This window comes from Xiphophorus hellerii, chromosome 2 (genome assembly GCF_003331165.1).
Source record: "Xiphophorus hellerii strain 12219 chromosome 2, Xiphophorus_hellerii-4.1, whole genome shotgun sequence".
Taxonomy (NCBI): domain Eukaryota; kingdom Metazoa; phylum Chordata; class Actinopteri; order Cyprinodontiformes; family Poeciliidae; genus Xiphophorus; species Xiphophorus hellerii.
In genome coordinates this window covers 7,241,326-7,258,765 of record NC_045673.1, presented here as the reverse complement: position 1 = coordinate 7,258,765, position 17,440 = coordinate 7,241,326, and the positions used below count along the sequence as shown (strand labels likewise).

At 37.9% G+C, this 17,440-nt stretch overlaps 1 protein-coding gene across 3 annotated transcripts in view; it reads left to right on the top strand.

The window, feature by feature from the left end:
* ano3 (anoctamin 3) overlaps positions 1–9,850 on the top strand; it is a 46,310-nt gene extending 36,460 nt beyond the window's left edge. For all 3 annotated transcript variants that reach the window (XM_032581879.1, XM_032581871.1, XM_032581861.1), the window contains exons 17-25: positions 69–105; positions 219–330; positions 557–614; positions 905–1,002; positions 1,222–1,379; positions 2,578–2,730; positions 4,568–4,718; positions 4,827–5,016; positions 6,243–9,850. In XM_032581879.1, the coding sequence (XP_032437770.1) occupies positions 69–105; positions 219–330; positions 557–614; positions 905–1,002; positions 1,222–1,379; positions 2,578–2,730; positions 4,568–4,718; positions 4,827–5,016; positions 6,243–6,425 (1,140 nt within the window). In that variant the 3' untranslated portion in view covers positions 6,426–9,850. The remainder of the gene's footprint in view (positions 1–68; positions 106–218; positions 331–556; positions 615–904; positions 1,003–1,221; positions 1,380–2,577; positions 2,731–4,567; positions 4,719–4,826; positions 5,017–6,242) is intronic.
* The last annotated feature ends 7,590 nt before the right edge of the window (positions 9,851–17,440 follow it).

The following is a 17,440-nucleotide window of genomic DNA, read 5'->3' as shown; positions in this document are numbered from 1 at the left end:
AAAATGTTTCACAATAGGAAAAAAATATTTTTTTAGTCGTTCCTCATGAATTGTTTCCATTTTATCAGGTTTATGAAAAGGTGGCCTACCTGTTGACTAACTTAGGTTAGTTTTTTTACTCTCATATCTTCATTATGCATTTATTTTCATATTTGGCTGCAGAGTTTTTTTCCCCTTTTCATCCTTTTTAACCCCACACTCTTGCTCCTGTTGTCTAGAGCACCCACGCACCGAGTCTGAGTGGGAGAACAGCTTTGCTCTGAAGATGTTTCTCTTCCAGTTTGTGAATTTGAACAGCTCCACGTTTTACATCGCTTTCTTTCTCGGAAGGTAACAGCTGTGAACTTTGTCCGTGTCCTGACATTTTCCGACTCGTTGTATGAGAGTTCAGACTCTTGTGTTTTAGCTCTGCTTAAGCTCCTTCCAGTCTGAGAAAGTGAACAAAATGTTGTTTTTCTGGGATAATTATCAGCCTTAATTTATTTCCACCATGAGTTCATTAGTATTTCACTGATTTAATTCAACAGCCTAATTATGCGCTCCTCAATATCTCCAGGTTTGCTGGCAGGCCTGGAAGCTACAATAAGCTCTTTAATCGATGGAGGCTGGAAGAGGTGAGAGCATTTGTGATTGTTTCAGAGAAGACGGAGTTGATTATCACTCTCTACGTTTGGATATATTTAGAACTCCCAAACGATTCATCTTTCTAATGATCCGCCCACTTCTTTCTGTGGAGAACCATTCATCCTGCCCCACAATTACTCGGATTTTCAACTCTGATGCTAAAAAAAAAACCCACAATGGGAGCCGGCGTGTCAAAAGATTCGCTCATAAATCTGAATTACAAGGCGTGAAATATGGATGCAGCAGCTGTTTATCATTTCAATGTTGTTTCTTTCTAAAGTGTCACCCCAGCGGCTGTTTGATTGATCTGTGTCTGCAAATGGGAGTCATCATGTTCTTCAAACAAATCTGGAACAACTTCATGGAGCTTGGATATCCGTAAGTAATACATCATCACCACTTCACATTTTGTTTGCAATGAAAACACATTGATGCTTAATGATTTCAACGGCCTGCTCCCTTTATTTGTTAACTCCTTTTGTCTTTTTACCCTTTAGCATATGAAAAAAAGTAAACATAATTTCTGTCCTTTAAAGCCTCCGTTGCACTGTCAGAAATAATTGCTTTGAGATGATACACTGCTTCCTGCGTCCCTAGCTTGCTGCAGAACTGGTGGTCTCGCAGGAAGATGAAGAAAGGAGGTGGTGGTGGAGGCCAGAATGTGGAGAACAAAACCCAGCTGCCTCAGTGGGACAAGGACTGGAACCTGCAGCCAATGAACGCACACGGACTGGTGGATGAATACCTGGAAATGGGTAAAATGTTGCACTCTTGTACTTTCTGTGAAAGAAATGATCCATTAATTGTTGAGCTTGTTGGTGTTTCTAATTGCATTTGTAAAAGGATCAAATTAAATTGTTATTTTTTTGGTTGGTTTATCAGAATACTTTAATAAGGGTGATCAAATGTTTATTGTTTTTTGTTTTTCCAATCACAACTTGAGTTTGAGATTTTAACCATCCTCATCCTTGGTTGACATAATCTGCAGAAAAATTCACATTTTGTTCAATAATCAAAAGAAAAGTTGCCATTTTTCTTCTACAGCTCTGGAAAAAAATAAGAGACCACTTAAAATGATCAGTTTCTTAGATTTTACTTTTCATAGTTATATGTTTAAGTAAAATGAACATTGTTCTTTTATTCTATGAACTACTGACCGCATGTTTCTTAAATTTATTTATTTGCAGAAAATGAGAAATGATCAATCTAACGAAAAAGATGCAGCGCTTTCAGACCTCAAATAATGAAAAGAAAACAAGTTCAGATTCATTTAGAAATAACAATATTAATGTTTTAACTCAGGAAGAGTTCAGGAATCAATATTTGATGGAGTAGCCTTGAGGTTTTCAATGGGTTCAGTGCAGTGGGCTCTTCATTTTTTCCAGAGCTGTATATTTGGGTTTTCATCTTTTTAAAAAATGAAATAAATAGTATGAAAAGTCACAAACTCTGAGGTAAATAGTCTTTTGTAACTTAAGAAGGCAGAGAATTACAAATGTTTGAATGAACAAACACAATCAAACAACCTTTGATTGTGTTTTTTATATCAGCGGTCCCCAACCTTGTTAGTCATGCGGACCGGTCAGCCCTTCGCAATTTTTCCGCGGACCGGGGGAGGGAGGGCGCCGCAGTACTCCGATGTTGTTTTATTACTCATTCTGCTGCAAGTTGGCTCAATTTTGATGCGCAAGACGTAACCGGTAAAATACGGTTTAGGATTTTCAAAATAAAAGATCCGGAAGTAGTTCATTATTTCTTGCGCGGCCCGGTACCAATTGGTGGTGGTTGGGGACCACTGTTTTATATCATATGGAAAGCAAAAATTACTTCTACAGAAGAAGGTTAAGGGAAATGTTTTTTGCTCAAATATTCTGGATGTTTTAAAAACTGAAAAGCCAAAAATCTAAAACCTGTTCTTCATATTAAAGTGCAAACTTTTCTTTTCTTTTGTAGTTCTCCAGTTTGGCTTCACCACCATTTTCGTAGCAGCTTTCCCTCTGGCTCCTCTCCTGGCTCTGCTTAACAACATCATCGAAATTCGTTTGGATGCCTACAAGTTCGTCACTCAGTGGAGGAGGCCCATGCCAGCGCGGGCAACAGATATAGGTTGTTGTCTCGCTCTGTTACTCTCAGACTCTGAGCTATTTTGGGATCAGAGACACAACCCCATTTTTCTCATCTCCTATTATCTATATTTTATCTAAATTCCTCTCCTCTTTTCCTCAGTTTCTTCCACATGTGATGCAACTGAACAACATGGGAAAGAATTTTACTTTCCTTTATAAATAATGTGCTGGAAAAAGTTTTCACCCCCTCTTAAAACCTGCACAGCTGCTTTTTATACGGTGCATGAAAAGTATTCATACCCAGTATTTCCCTTTATGTTTTATTGCATATGTAAATTACAACTACATATTTTTTTATTTTTTCTGTTTGTAATAAAACCACACAAACACATAATTGTAATGTACTGTACATAATACATGGTTTTTAAGTTTTTTAGAAAAACATGAAAGTTACTTGTGTAAATGTATTGAACCTCTCTCTATTTCCTTTAACACATTTGAAACCCTTTAATAAAATCAGTTTTCACTATTTACAGTGATGAAGTCATAAGAAGTTAGTCCAGCTCAGTTTATTTATATAGTGCCAATTTACAACAAATGTCATCTCAAGGTACTTTACAAAAAACAACAAAAGGTCAGTTTAGTTAAATGTGTTTTCCAGGCCCACAGTGACATTTTGTAGCATAATCAAATAACTATGTTACCTTCAATTGTTATAAAAAGGCTCCATATATCAAATATGACTTAAAATAAATTTCATATCCTAATTTAAACCTTGAAATTGGGCCTTTGTCTCTTTAAACACTCCTGCTCTTTCTGAAACTCCGCCTTCAGGAAGTCATCACAACATTGCTCCTCTATTAACCTTTTAGCAACGTTTTTACCAGCGTTGAACTTAGATGTAGCTCATATAATGAACTCAGCAGATGCACAGTCCCACCAGGTGTTTGCTAATTGCTGCTGGCTAGTCTGAAGGAGCTGAGAGGGAGTCGTGAAGGAGGGTTGCTCTGTGAGGCGCAAGCTCAAAAGCCTGGAAACTGCAGCTCAAAGGAAGAGCTTCGTCTGAACGCGGAGCTAGGTCCAACCAGGTGTTTTCCACAGCTGAATGGTTGCCATGGAGATTAAGGGATTACTCAAACATGCGGGAAAGAATCAAAGCAACACTCCAGATTTATTTTTGGGGATAATATTATATACATAATACTGCCCCTTTAATAAGTTTTCTGTCTAAGGAAACCTACCAGGTCGAGTCTCTGACTTGCAGAAATTGAGAAATTTCTGTATCAGACAAAAGGACAGAGTCTTACCAGAAACAGTCCATCCTATGGAGATGGACACATCTACATCCTGTCCCACTGTGCAGCCATATGCTACGCCTTCCGCTCCATCAGCTCACTCCCCCTTAAGATAAACAAACTCCACCTTTTCTGTGCTCCACTGAGCCCTTTGTGTGTCACATTCCCCTGTTAATAAAAACCAAACCCTGAGAGCTTTACGAATAGAACCTGTTTTATATTTACCCCGACATTTACTGATAGTTCAAACCCTAATTCAACACAAACGTGCTTGTTTTCTCTGTTCAGTATTTTCGGTAAATAATAGTTGATGCTGGTTTTTGTGCAGAAAAAAGATGAAGTGCGTGCTTAGAGCACATTAGCTCAAAAGCAGACAAAGCAGCACAGTCAAAGATCAGCCAGGTCGTGTTTATGTTTTTCTACCCCCTAGCTAAAACTAATTACTGTTGCACTAATAAAAATGTCACAGACAGTTGAAAGCGTATGATTTACTCCCCCTCATTAAGACTTGAGGGTTTTTCTTAACCTTTGCTGCCCCTCATTATGATTAATAAAGCACTGAACGATGTTTATCTACCGCAGGTATCTGGCATGGGATTCTGGAAGGTATCGGAGTTCTGGCAGTCATCACCAATGCCTTCGTCATCGCTATAACCTCGGACTACATTCCCCGCTTTGTTTACGCCTTCAAATACGGCCCCTGTGTGGATAAGGGGCCCCATCATACAGATGAGTAAGCGGTTTTTCTTTTTTTTTTAAAAAGCTGCTTGCAGATCAAATATATCTGGAGGTGCAGAACCTGTTGTGGTGTGATAGTTTCTTTTCTCTTCAATCGGCTCAGGTGCCTGCGAGGTTATATGAACAGCAGCTTGTCTGTGTTTGACATGTGGGAGCTGAAGAACAGCAGTGAGTTCAGATACTGCAGGTACAGAGACTACAGAGCGCCGCCCTGGAGCACAGCGCCCTACGAGTTCACCCTGCAGTTCTGGCATGTGTTGGCTGCCAGGCTGGCATTCATCATCGTCTTTGAGGTCTGTCACTGCGCTCTTGTATGCATGAGTCTGTATAAACGAGGCAGGCGGCTAAAGCTAAATCCCTTCCCACTGTCTGACTTTAATATTTTTAGCAGCTTTAGATGTATTTTTATACACTGTTATTAAAAGAAAATCTTCAAGACCTGCTTTAAGTTATTTTAACAAAGTTATACTCCAAAGTAAAGTGATCAATGTCTAACACTTCTAGACCACACAAAATATATCCAGTGTGTGCTGCAAGTTATTTATATTTACGTGGCTCTTGAATTTTATCACATTTTGTTACATTGCACATAGTTTTCTTTACTTACAAAGAAAAACATGTGGCTATACATTTGTATTCCACTCAGTTCAATCAGTAGTTTGCAGACTTGCTACAGTTAACTCTGCATGTGCTTTGGGTTATTTTTTGAACAGCTTTGCACAGCTAGAGACTGAAAGGTTTGGTCATAATATTCTACAACATTGCGGAAACTCAGTCAGATTGGATGGACAATAAATTAATAATATATATTGCCATAGACACATGATCAAAATCAATAGATAATATATATATATATATTCAATAATTTCTGGGAGAAGTAGGTAGAGGAAACACTTTAGCTTCTCAACTTCTCACAGCCAACTAAGAAATGTTGGTGGCATCAACTAACTCACTCACTCTGTGGTTACCTAGCAACTCGTTCATTCTTTGGTTGCCTAGCAACAACCTGTTGAATAACGTGCAGAAGTTTTTCCACCGAGCCTCTGAACTGCTTAAAAATGAAAAACGGTGAATGAAATCTGTGGATAAAACAGGAAATGCTACCAGTTGGTAGTATTTCAGATATTTACAACAAAAAAATATATCAATAATTATTCATATCAAATTATATGAAATGCTTATATCGTGATATATTTTTTAGCCATCCAGGCCAACAGAGAGTTTCTGTTCAATTGGATTTAGGTCTGGACTTTGACTGGGACATTCCCACACAAGCCACCATGTTTCACCATGGTGTTTAGAGTGAAACGCAGTTTCTGTATGTATATTCTTACCACTACACTACTTTGTGTTAGTCAGTGACATAAAACTACTATAAAATATTGAAGTTTGAGGTTCTAATTTGTCATAGTGTGAAAAAGTTCAGATGTGTGATTTCCTTTGCAAATCACATTTTAGAGTCTAAAATGTGAGTCAAAACTTTCTGCTGTTTATCAACTAGCTACGTTACCTTTTTCAGCACCTGGTGTTCGGCATCAAGTCCTTCATTGCGTACCTCATTCCGGACATGCCGAAGGATCTGTGCGACCGCATGAGGAGGGAGAAGTACCTGATGCAGGAGATGATGTACGAGGCGGAACTGGAGCATCTGCAGAAAGAGCGAAAGAAAAACGGGAGGCGTTATCACCATGAGTGGCCTTAGCCTCAGCTCCCCCTGACGTGTCCACAGCTCATCACTCAGCCCTTAGCTCACCAACACAGCCCACCCCCCTCTGCTTATTTATGTATGTTAGCTTTGAGAGTCTAGCTTTGCGCTGCTGGTAGAGTCTACACCAAAGACATCCTGTTGAGATCTTCTCCCTGAACTCCTCGTTGTGTTTTCTGCCCCCTCCATCCAGCAGGTTGCCCTTGGATCTGTGCCCTGTCATGGCTTCAGTGGGAAAACCTGTGCAATTGTAATGTTTACTATGCAGATCAAGGGCTGCAGTCGACCCTTGCTCACTCTCAGCCCCGAGCCCTGCAGCCTCTCTCTGTGTGGCAGCTAGCACTTTGCTTTGACTCTGCATGGCAGCGCGTTTCCTTCTCTATATCGTCGCCTTCAGCAGAGATACGTGTGCGTGGCACTAAACGTTTCCTTGTTGCCAAGTGATTCTGGTGATTGTGGCTACCAAATAAAACAGACACTGCTCTTACAAAGTAACTGTATATCGCTGTTAAAGCATGTTCACTGACATTTTGCAGATATTTCATGAACTGAAAAAAGAAAAAAACAGAATTCAGATCACTTGTTGTGAAGGGTGTTGACATCCGTTCTGTGCATTTGATGAAGAAACCAATAAAGTGCATGGTAACACTGTTTTGTACCTTTTGATAGACAAACTCCTTGTCCTGATGCCTGGTGGTTCATGTGAGTGCGAGTTGTGAGGTTGTCTCTGTGTTTCTGTTGATCTTGACTGTCTTGAGTTGAGGAAATGCAAACTTGGTGAAGTTTGATTGTGCCTGCAGTGTAACAGCATCATCGCTCTCCACAGCTTGGTCAGCGCATGCCTTTTTTTTTTTCTTTTTTTTTAATAAGAGATGTTTGGTATGGATGTCGGCTACACCTCAGTACCTTCTCGGGTCTCGGCGTCGGGGCGACGGTGTATATATGTCGTAACTGGACTCCCGTCGTGAATAATGCATGTGTTTGCTTTCCAGGATCCGTTCGTCTTCCCGCAGTCTGTTTTTCATTTGCCACTGGAAGTCATGAAATGTGGTTGAAACTCGGATATCTTGGAAATACCTGTGGCTTGGATGTTCGGTTTGCAGACAACGTCTGTATGCTGTTCCTCTCTCGCAGAGCACGAAAAGCACACTTCTGTTCCAGTGTTTCAGAAAGCTTCACAGACAAACCGGGGAAGTTAAATTTCTTTAGACGTGGCCTTTAGATGTGTTCAGTTAAGATGCCGTGGATTTTAACTGCATGTTTCTTTCTAATGAACTTGAGAAGTAAAACATTTCTGCGTTTTTTCTGCTAGATTTGGTCTGGATCTGGATCATTCCTCAGTCAAACACCCCAAAATTATAAGTTTATAAGGCCTTGAAAGCTGTTTACACCTCATAAATCTTTAAGCATATTGTACTGGGATTTACATGATAGACCAACACAACGTAATAATTGTGACGTGGAAGAAAATTTTTGTTCCTTTTTTTTCAATATCTGAAAAGTATGGAATGCATTTGTATTTTGTATCTTAGAATATAATTCTAATTTAAAAAGAAAGTCTTGAAAAGTCGTGTCTGTTTTCTGCCACAGTAAACACAGTAAAAGGGACACAGTAAGCATTTGGGGGAGCGTGCTCTGATCTCATGAGATCACAGTTGAACTTTCCATGTTCAAAGTCGGAAGAGGTGTACCACAAAAGACTTGTAGGTGCATTTGGATTCTACAAAGTGTTGACTTGGGGACAGCTGATATAAATGCATGCCGCTCTTTTTAGATTTTTTCTTTGTAAAAACAAATGTTGGAAAAAGTTTAGTGCTTTTCTTTCACTTTGCTATTGTGTGATTTTTATTTTTGTGTGTGCGTGTGTGTGTGTTGGTCTAACAAATAATTTCCATATAAATTACACTTAGGTTGTGGTTGTAATAAGAGGAAAAATGACAAAGTTTAAATAGATTGACTACTTTAGCAAAGCGGTGTATTAATGTGAGTGGGGGAGTGGCTCATACTTTTCTTATTCAGTTATAAATCATAAGAAGTTATTTATCATGTGAAGAGATTACCCAGTATGCATTGCATGACATTTTATAAGACTCAATTGAATTTTGATGTACATCAATTTATGCATTTTGTGCTTTTATACCTTTTCTTTTGCACTATCAACCCAAGTTTCCATTTTCTCACACTCTGACAGACAATGTAACGTCCACATTTCTCAGGTGTCCGCTGAATGTTTGCAGATGATCTGATTTCTATCCTATTTTATAAGATGCAAGCTTTCTTTTCTTGTTTTTTTTTTTTTTTTTTTTTAGAAATATGTTGTTGCGCTTCAGTGCTCTTTGCATGACTTATATGCACACTCGGTAGAAAGCTGGTTTTATTTTTTATTTTAACTCCTTTTTTCACTGCTGCCCTTAGCTTTGTGAAGTAGATCAGAAATGTCCTCTTTCTGTGGAAACCCTGCTGTACGAAGCAGGCCGTTAGTCAAAAACTAATGACGCTTTCAGGTCATGCTTAATCCAATATTTCACTGTCTTACTGACATCAACTAGTTTTTGAAGACTCTCTTCCCTGCGATGTGAACAATAAAGATCTATGCATGTCGTTATCCTCGAGTGCTACTTTCCTTTTCAGCAGAAGCAGATGTAGATGCACTGGTACGTTCGTACTGTAGAGTATGCATGTCTTTAACGGCTGCTTTTAGCAGAGCCAGCGTCTGTAGAGTTGTTACACATATCACCTCTATTTTTTCAGTGTTGTTCATTTTTGGAGTCACGTCAAGATTTTATATTGAAGGAGTATTTTCTAAGTCACAGCTTTGGACTCTGCACTGTTTAACACCATCTGTCCGGGAATTTCAAGGAGATTTAGATGTAAATCCTCAGAGTTCCTCTGCTTGGACCCTCGTTTGGGAATCACAAAGATGAACGGCTCGAGAATTTAACCTAAAGGCAAACGAGGGGGGTGTTAGGAATGACCTTGGATGACCCTGTTAGTAATCATTTCTAAATGGCTCTTCATCAGTTCACCTTCTCACAAGTATAAATGCTGCACAGTGGTGGAAAGGTGCTTCTCCAGCCTTCTACCTTTGGCAATAGCACAACATTAGTGTTGTATGATAAGTAATAATGGCGTGACGTTGCACATGTCTGAAAACATAGCAGTCCGGAGGGGGATTAGGCTTCTTGTGGTACGCTCTGCCTCCTGATAGGATCATGCTTGAGCAACGATGTAGTTGATGTGGAAGCACAGTAATGTCGGCTCATACATTTAACTCTAGTAGGATGATATGACTGTATCGATAGCATTGTTTACTTCATTCCTGTTTACATGTACAAACATTGAAATGTATAAAAAACAGTGTAAAATACTTTGGATATCACTCTTTTCTGTAATAAATCATGTATTGTAACTTTTAAATTAAATCTTGTCTCCTTGATTTTTTTATTTCTGTTTTAGTGAAGGATGTAGGACTGGACGACTAATCAATAACAATATATTTTCCAATAGACACGCGATCAATATCAATAAATAACACGAGATTGAATTTTCAATAATTTCACTGAACTCTGATCCAGAACTGCAGAGCATTCTGGGAGATGTAGGCAGAGAAATAACTTTATCCACCAGTTAAGGACGTTTGGTGGCATCAGCTAACTCTCCCATTCGTTGGTTACCTAGCAACTCTCTCATTCTTGAGTTACCTAGCAACAACCTGTTGAGTAACTGGCAGAGCATGGTGTTTCATTACTGCTTAAAAAAACAAACAACAGCGTGGAGTTAAAACTCACTATTTGTCACAAGTTTGGCATTATTTCAGATATTTAAACCAATTATCAACATCAGCTGATATTAAAGATTATGTCTTGGTACATTTTTCAGTCATATCCAGCATGACCATAAGAAATGGCTGTGGGCATTTATTATCCTAAACAGTGTTCAAGCTGAACTAAATCTGCTTATGGAGCAAACTGAAGCCCACCAAAACGCAGACGCCGTTTTCTTCTTCTCCCCTCACTATTATTACAGACCGCAAAACCTCCAGGCCAGAGACCGTTCACATAACATACGGTTAAAGAAGATTGTGTTTCTATAGCAAAATCTCTCTTCCACTATTATTCGACCACATCATTGAGGCTCACGCCGTTGCTGCTTGGCCCTGGATGATGACTGCTTTTCCATCTTGCACAGGCCTTGATTTTTTTTACAGTGAAATCTAAATGCAGCAAAAGAAACATCAGAGCTCTGATGACAGATGGTTCATGCTTTAATTATGTCCTCTGTCATGTTGCCCACGCCATGATATTTCCTTCCACCTTCGCTGACTAACAGACTTTACATAATGGTCCGAGCTGATTTCACATTCTCAAGGCTGGATCCTACAGAAGAAAGTAAAGATAATATTTCTTTAAAGTGCAGCAATGTTGCTTCATGTAAATCCATGCTGATGCTGAAAGCCTCAGGCAGAAATCCAGACATGTTGTGGGTTAACAAAAAGACTAAACAGTAACAGAGAGAGAGAAAGAAAAAAACAACCGTATAATGTGGTTAACTGTGCAACAAATGATGTCATCTGTAGATTAATGTCTTTTTGCTGCAGGGTTTGAATTAAAATATATACTTATAGCAGTAAACATAACCCAAACAGAGATGTAAAGATTAGACATTTTATGGCTATTTATAATTTCTGGTTTTCTTTGAGGTCTGTTAAGTTTAAATTTCAATTGATTGGATTTTCTTCTTCCAAGGAGCATAACATATAAAGAGAAAAAAGCGTGCTGCAAAGTTTTGGTTTTAAAACCAACAGAATATAAATAATTTACATGGCCACTAATTTATGTATCAAAACAAAGACAATTCTTCTATCTGGTTCTTTTTTTATATATTTTTAATATCATGTAAAGAAAGTGTAAGCACATTCAAAATTCAGTTTTCAACTTATGATTTCTTTCTTTTATTGAAGAAAAAGCCTCCCAAACAAACCTGGTCATGTGGGAAAAAATAATCAGGCCCTAATCAGTTAAACGTTTAGGCCGTTCTTTTCTTATTGTTGAATCATAAACACTGGTTTTATCAAAGGTAAATAAGAAATGCAGCATTTTAAATGCTTTTCTAGATTCTTTAGTTCCTCCTGGATTAATCATTAATGCATTTTTGGAGCAATTTTTGAGCCTGATGGAAAGGTTCTCCTGCAAAGGTTCAACGCTATTCTTTGTTTCCTAAAACCTTAGAATTGGCTTTGTGTCCCTTTTCAGACTGATAGATGTCAATGACTGAATTTGTTTGATCAGCGTGCGATTTGTTTCTTTTCTTTTAGCCTACTTCATGTTGTCAGACAGGTTCTAGATTAGTGATTCATTAGTAATTTTGATATCCAGTCTGACAGTAATCAATCAGGCTTTGGAGTGATTAGTAAAATAGAAACAGGGGGAAAAGTGTCTCTTTACAATTCATTCATGATTTCACAAAGATAGGAGGGGTTGAATTATATATTATTGTTCTCTAAATGAATGAAATCATTATTTGAAAAACCAAATTGTGGACTTATGTGAAGTTAAATTATAGCACAATTGCATCAACAAGGTAAAAGTAGAGGATTGTCTATTTGATTTAATCACTAAATGCATTAAAGTACATAATGTTGACTAATGTGGATATATATTTTTAATGAGTTGGAAAAAATATAAAAATTTTGACCTTTTGGTCAGAGCAGGGGAAATTTCTGTCTCTACCAGTAGATCTCTACTCCAAACCATTTGGCCTTACGCAAACAGCATGGGCCTCACTATGTTGATTTATAACCAATAATAATCCAGGGGAGAAAATCCTTGTGGTAAAAAAGCAATAAAATTGTATTTTTCTAACTTTTACACCTGACATGGAAAATATGACATGGTTTTCATAAAATATGTTTTGTCTGCGTATCGCCCTACGGTGGATTTTTTTTTTTTACAGGGCCCCAAAGTGGAGCCTTTGGGTCAGTCTACCACTAAAACAACACTCGTTGTTTCTCACATTTCGAACGGAACCGTTTTGGATTCCAACCACAGACTCAATGTTCCAGTGATTTCAACCAGCTTCAGGCCTCAGACACGAGTTCCTCCTCTCCACACACACCTCTGAGTGAGAGGCATCATGAAGCAGAACGGACTGCGAAGATAATCCGTGGGGGTGCTGCTGCAGCTGTCGTGAATCCAACTGATCTGTAAACAGGACCTGGCTGCAGAGGACAATGGAGTCAAAGCAGGAAAGTCCACAAATCACAACAGGATGCAGCTAGGTCAGCAAACAGAGAAGGGAAAAGATTTCTAGATGATAGATGATAGGATATTATTTCTACTTATTTCACTTCTTACTTTGTAATTTGCTTTGTGTCAGTTTACTTTAGTCCACCAGTGTCTGAAATTGTCCAGTTTTCCTGGTTTTAGGTGAGAATTGTCAGGTCAATTCTGAAAAAAAAGAGTGTTAAATTGTAAAATGCTTCACACCCAAGAACTTCTACTTTTATTTGAGTTTTCAAATACATCAGCTTGTTTTTTTTGTGTGTGTTTGTTTTCAGTTTTTTGGTGAAATATATTTTTCTTTTTCTGTTCATTCCAAAAGAACCTGCAGCACTTTCAGTTTTGCTTTTGTTCTTAACATGTTAAATTGTATTTTTTTTATGTTACAAGGATACTTCTGAATAGCCATGACATTTTTTATTTTAATTATTGTCATAGATTATTTATTTCACTCTCACTTTACATTTACATTTTTATGTCGTGATGGTTAGAAGCTAAGTTGTGGTGCATTTTTTTTCCATTCTTTTTTTAAAAGTTTTTACTGAGCTGTTCAGCTAGTTCCAGTTATTTGAAAACATAATTGAAACATAACTTAAGTTTAAGTTATCTTCATATATGATCATGTTATTCTAATAAATAAAGTGATTGTGCAGTTTAAGACTGTATCAAAAATAACTCAAGATTTTGGTGTCACTGATTAATTTTTAGTAAAATGTATTTTAAATTTTGTGTTCTTGTTTTACTCACTTTGCTCAATACATCTGTATTTTGTAATATTGTAAAACACCCCAGTATTTTTCATAATTCACAATTTAAAGAAGTAAACCTGCCTGTTTTGTAAAGTTACTTTAAAGCTCATTTGTTGTGAGTTGATGCAGCATAGCTAAACCAAACTGAACTGAGTTCCTGTTGAGGCATCAACACTCATCAACGTCTGAAGGGAGCAAATTTATTTGAGAAAATCTGAAAAATTTTATATTTCTTACAGATACCAACAATAAATTCTAAACCTCAAGCTTAAAACTTACATATTTTTGGATGTTCTTTTTTCCTGCAAGCCAAATTAAACTCAGAAACAAACAATAACTTCTTAGAGGTTTTGACCATTCCTCTTTCTCTTCTATACTTCCAATACTTCAGCAGTTTGTCAACTACTCCACCAGATAAAATAACATCTCCAGTTTTTTCAGACTTCGGGGATTCATACAGCTCATTTGCACAACCTGCTCTTGGCAAGGCAGATCATCATTTTGTCTTTTTCCGCTACAGATGAAAAGCCGTCTGACCAGCAGAAGAGAGAGAAGGTGATCGAGGGAAGATGAAGAAACTGCAGAAATATCTGGAGGTTGCACTCAGATGCTCTTTGTGTTTTTAATGGAGATGACATCAGTGCAGTGACTAAGTGTATTAAAATTTTAAACATTATATTTAATGAAATAAGTGTAGCCTGCATGTTGTGGAAGTTTGAATATACAATTTGAGCTGTACTCATAAACTATTAATTGCAGTATTTTAAATAAAGATATTAACTAGCCTAAAATAAATCTCAATAGTAAGCACTTTCCCCAGCAGGAATGCTTGAAACTCTAATATTTATCTTTCTGTGCACATGAATAATTAACTGAATACAGCAGCTCAGTAAAGACAGCAGCCTGCAGGCCCAGGTTTAAACGTTCAGCTGGGCGACACAGGGATTCAAATGTGAAGCAAATGGGAAAATAGATGAATAAAAGCACTGATGCTAAAGGCAATCAGTGCAGATGAAAATGAATGAAAATCAGCCGGAAATACCGACACTCCTTTCACCAAAGGTTCTCTATTCTCTCTGTTTGTTTTATTTGTAATCTGTTTAATATATAAACAACTCACTTCCTCAAAAATGTCAGAATGAATCTTCACATCAAACTAATAGATTGTGTTGCATTAACAAACTTGTTTAAATTGCAGAAACAGTCCAGGAAGGAATGCTAACCTCCTTTCCCCATATGCAAAAGTCCTAACCACTGAACAACCATGCAGCCCATTTTTCAAACACAAATATTCTTCATTCTGACTTGGTTTTGGATGTGAGCCTCCCTCCGAAGAGCATCAGATGTCTCCCCACCTCTTTCTCATGACTCTCACACGTTATCCGGTTTTAGATGTTAACCAGAATAGCAGTGAATCCTTGTTTACTTTGACTTAAACCCCGGACCAAAATGGGAAAAGGAGACCAGACGCAGAAATTCCTAAGTTAATACACTGGACAGCATCAACTGGGTCTCCACCCATCCCCTCCAGCCAACAGCTTTTCTTTCACTCTGTAGATTACTTTTGATCCACTTGCATGATTTTCTTTATTTTACCAGAATAAAAATCCATTGAGATTGAAAACCTCTTTTTCAAATGAGTTCTGAACAAGATTCAGCAACAAATGCAGCACAAACGTTACACAGTTAATATGTCGAGGTACATAAAACAGATACATGACCTCAAATCGGCTTCAGGAACATTTAGCTTAAATGTGAAGGCACAAAATGAGATAAATTGAATCTCAAAATTTTGCTACTTTACCTGATTGTTCTTGTCTAGTTTCTTTTTCCTGTTACTACAAACCATTTGCCTGACTTGTCCCCTCTTCTAAGACAAATTTCTTATCTTATCTTATCTTATCTTATCTTATCTTATCTTATCTTATCTTATCTTATCTTATCTTATCTTATCTGCACTCCACCCCCAACACAACCATCCTTCAAAGTGAATGAAAAAACGAATAATTTTTTGTGTTTTAATTTATTTCTTGCTGCTGGTTCAAATGCAGTTATTGCATGCGTTTTAGCATTATAATTTCACTGACGACTGATTGAAATGACTTATGTCTTCCCCCCTAGAAAAGGAGCAAACGTTTTGTACGCCCCTGCTCCTCTTAGTGGTATTTATCTGGGGGGGTTTGTTATGAGTGGCCTCGTTTTTAATCTATTTTGACATTCTTTCACTTTGAGTTTCACCATCTGGCTTCCTGTTCAGGCAGCTCTGACCTGTAGACATAATAACTCTAAAATGAAGAATTAAGTGGAAATTACTACACTGACTTGAAATGACTTCACTGTAAAGCTGTGAGTTTGCTGCTCCTCTCTTCAGCCTCCCACGCAGCCTGCAGCGCCTCAAACTCCTGCACTCAGATCAGCCAGAGAGAAACACACACAGATGACATGAAACAGCAGAGGATAAACAAGAGCATCCCTTCCAACTCCACTAAAATTATATTTGTTGTTACATGTGTTGCTGCCTCTGCTTCCAGGCAGTTTCACCCTTGGCGAGCTGATCGCCTGGGTTTATCTGTGTTTAGCCTGTGAAACAGTGTATTTGTTCAGGTGTGTAACTCATGGAAGGAGAGAGAAACCTTCGCAGACTGAAGCTCTTATCCAGTGCTGCAGTCAGATGAGAAACAATATTTTAAATAAAATAAAACAATTCACCACTCTGATGATTCATGCTGATTCGACTGAAGAACAGCTGCAACATTTTTGCATAATTTCCTCCTGTTTTTTGGACTAAACAGTATTTTTATGGACATCATAATGACCCAATTCTTGAGCAAATGTAGAACATGCCTCATAAATCTTTGTGGTAAAGAAGATGAACGTGTCAAACAAAGTCAGGAAGGTTTACACAAAGTGAGCGATCCAGCAAAGATACTGAAAGTAACGCCTCTGAGGAAATATTAGGAGAGATATAAAAAATGTTATGTGAACTTTTCACCCAGCAGCAGTTTTCTCTCTGCTCTCTGTACTTCTTAAAAGCATTTTTGCTACCCAAGGAAAATGACTGGCAACTCCACATTGGAAGAATGGGGCTAAGTTATCATTTTATAAATCTGAACTAAAGCAAAAACATCAGGCGTTCCTCAAGGTTCCAGTCTCATCATGTAAATTATCATTTACATGATCATTTATTCACTGTGTCCAACATATTGATGAGAGGATGGGACAGATTGTCCACCATCTTAAGACAGGAGTCACTGTTTTTGATCCCAAAAATGCAACGTGAAAAACCAGGATTCAACTAAACTATACGAGCAAAAACGTAAAGGACTCAGATATAAGTTTTAACATCCAATTAAAGTTCAGAACCGAATCAGCCTGCTACCACCTTAAAAGACTGCTGGATCACATCACAGTCTTTACCACAGTGTATCCACTTACAACTTCCTGGTTGTAAGCGGATACGTTTTAAACGCATTTTATTGTTTACAAGGCAATAAATGTGTCGAAGGACAGTACAGCGCTGCCAGTTAGGTTTGAACTACAGTACGGAGTGTAGACTCTCTCAGGTTATGTGTTTTCTGTTTGTTGAGTCTTTGGAGAACCAGAGATAAAAACGAGAGGAGGCAATTAGCTCCTGTGCTTCTGAGCCCCAGAAAAAAACTGCTTGAAAAACTAAGATGTGCAGAAATTGTGGGTTTCTTTAAATCAGGACCAAAACGCTGCTCTCTGAAAAAATAAGACGTGCAAGATCAACAAACTACTATAACTTTTATCGCCCTAATACAGTTGTGCATATTACACACACAAAAGACAGCAATCGATCCACAACACCAACAACAGGAATCCTAAGTTGATTTTTATCAGGGATTCAAGATACTAACTGGAGAACCACAGCACAAAAATATTGAACCACTACTGAGCTTTAAGTAAAACGTTAACGGAACAAACTGTAAAATTATCTAATGTAGAAGGTCTAAAACAGAGGTAA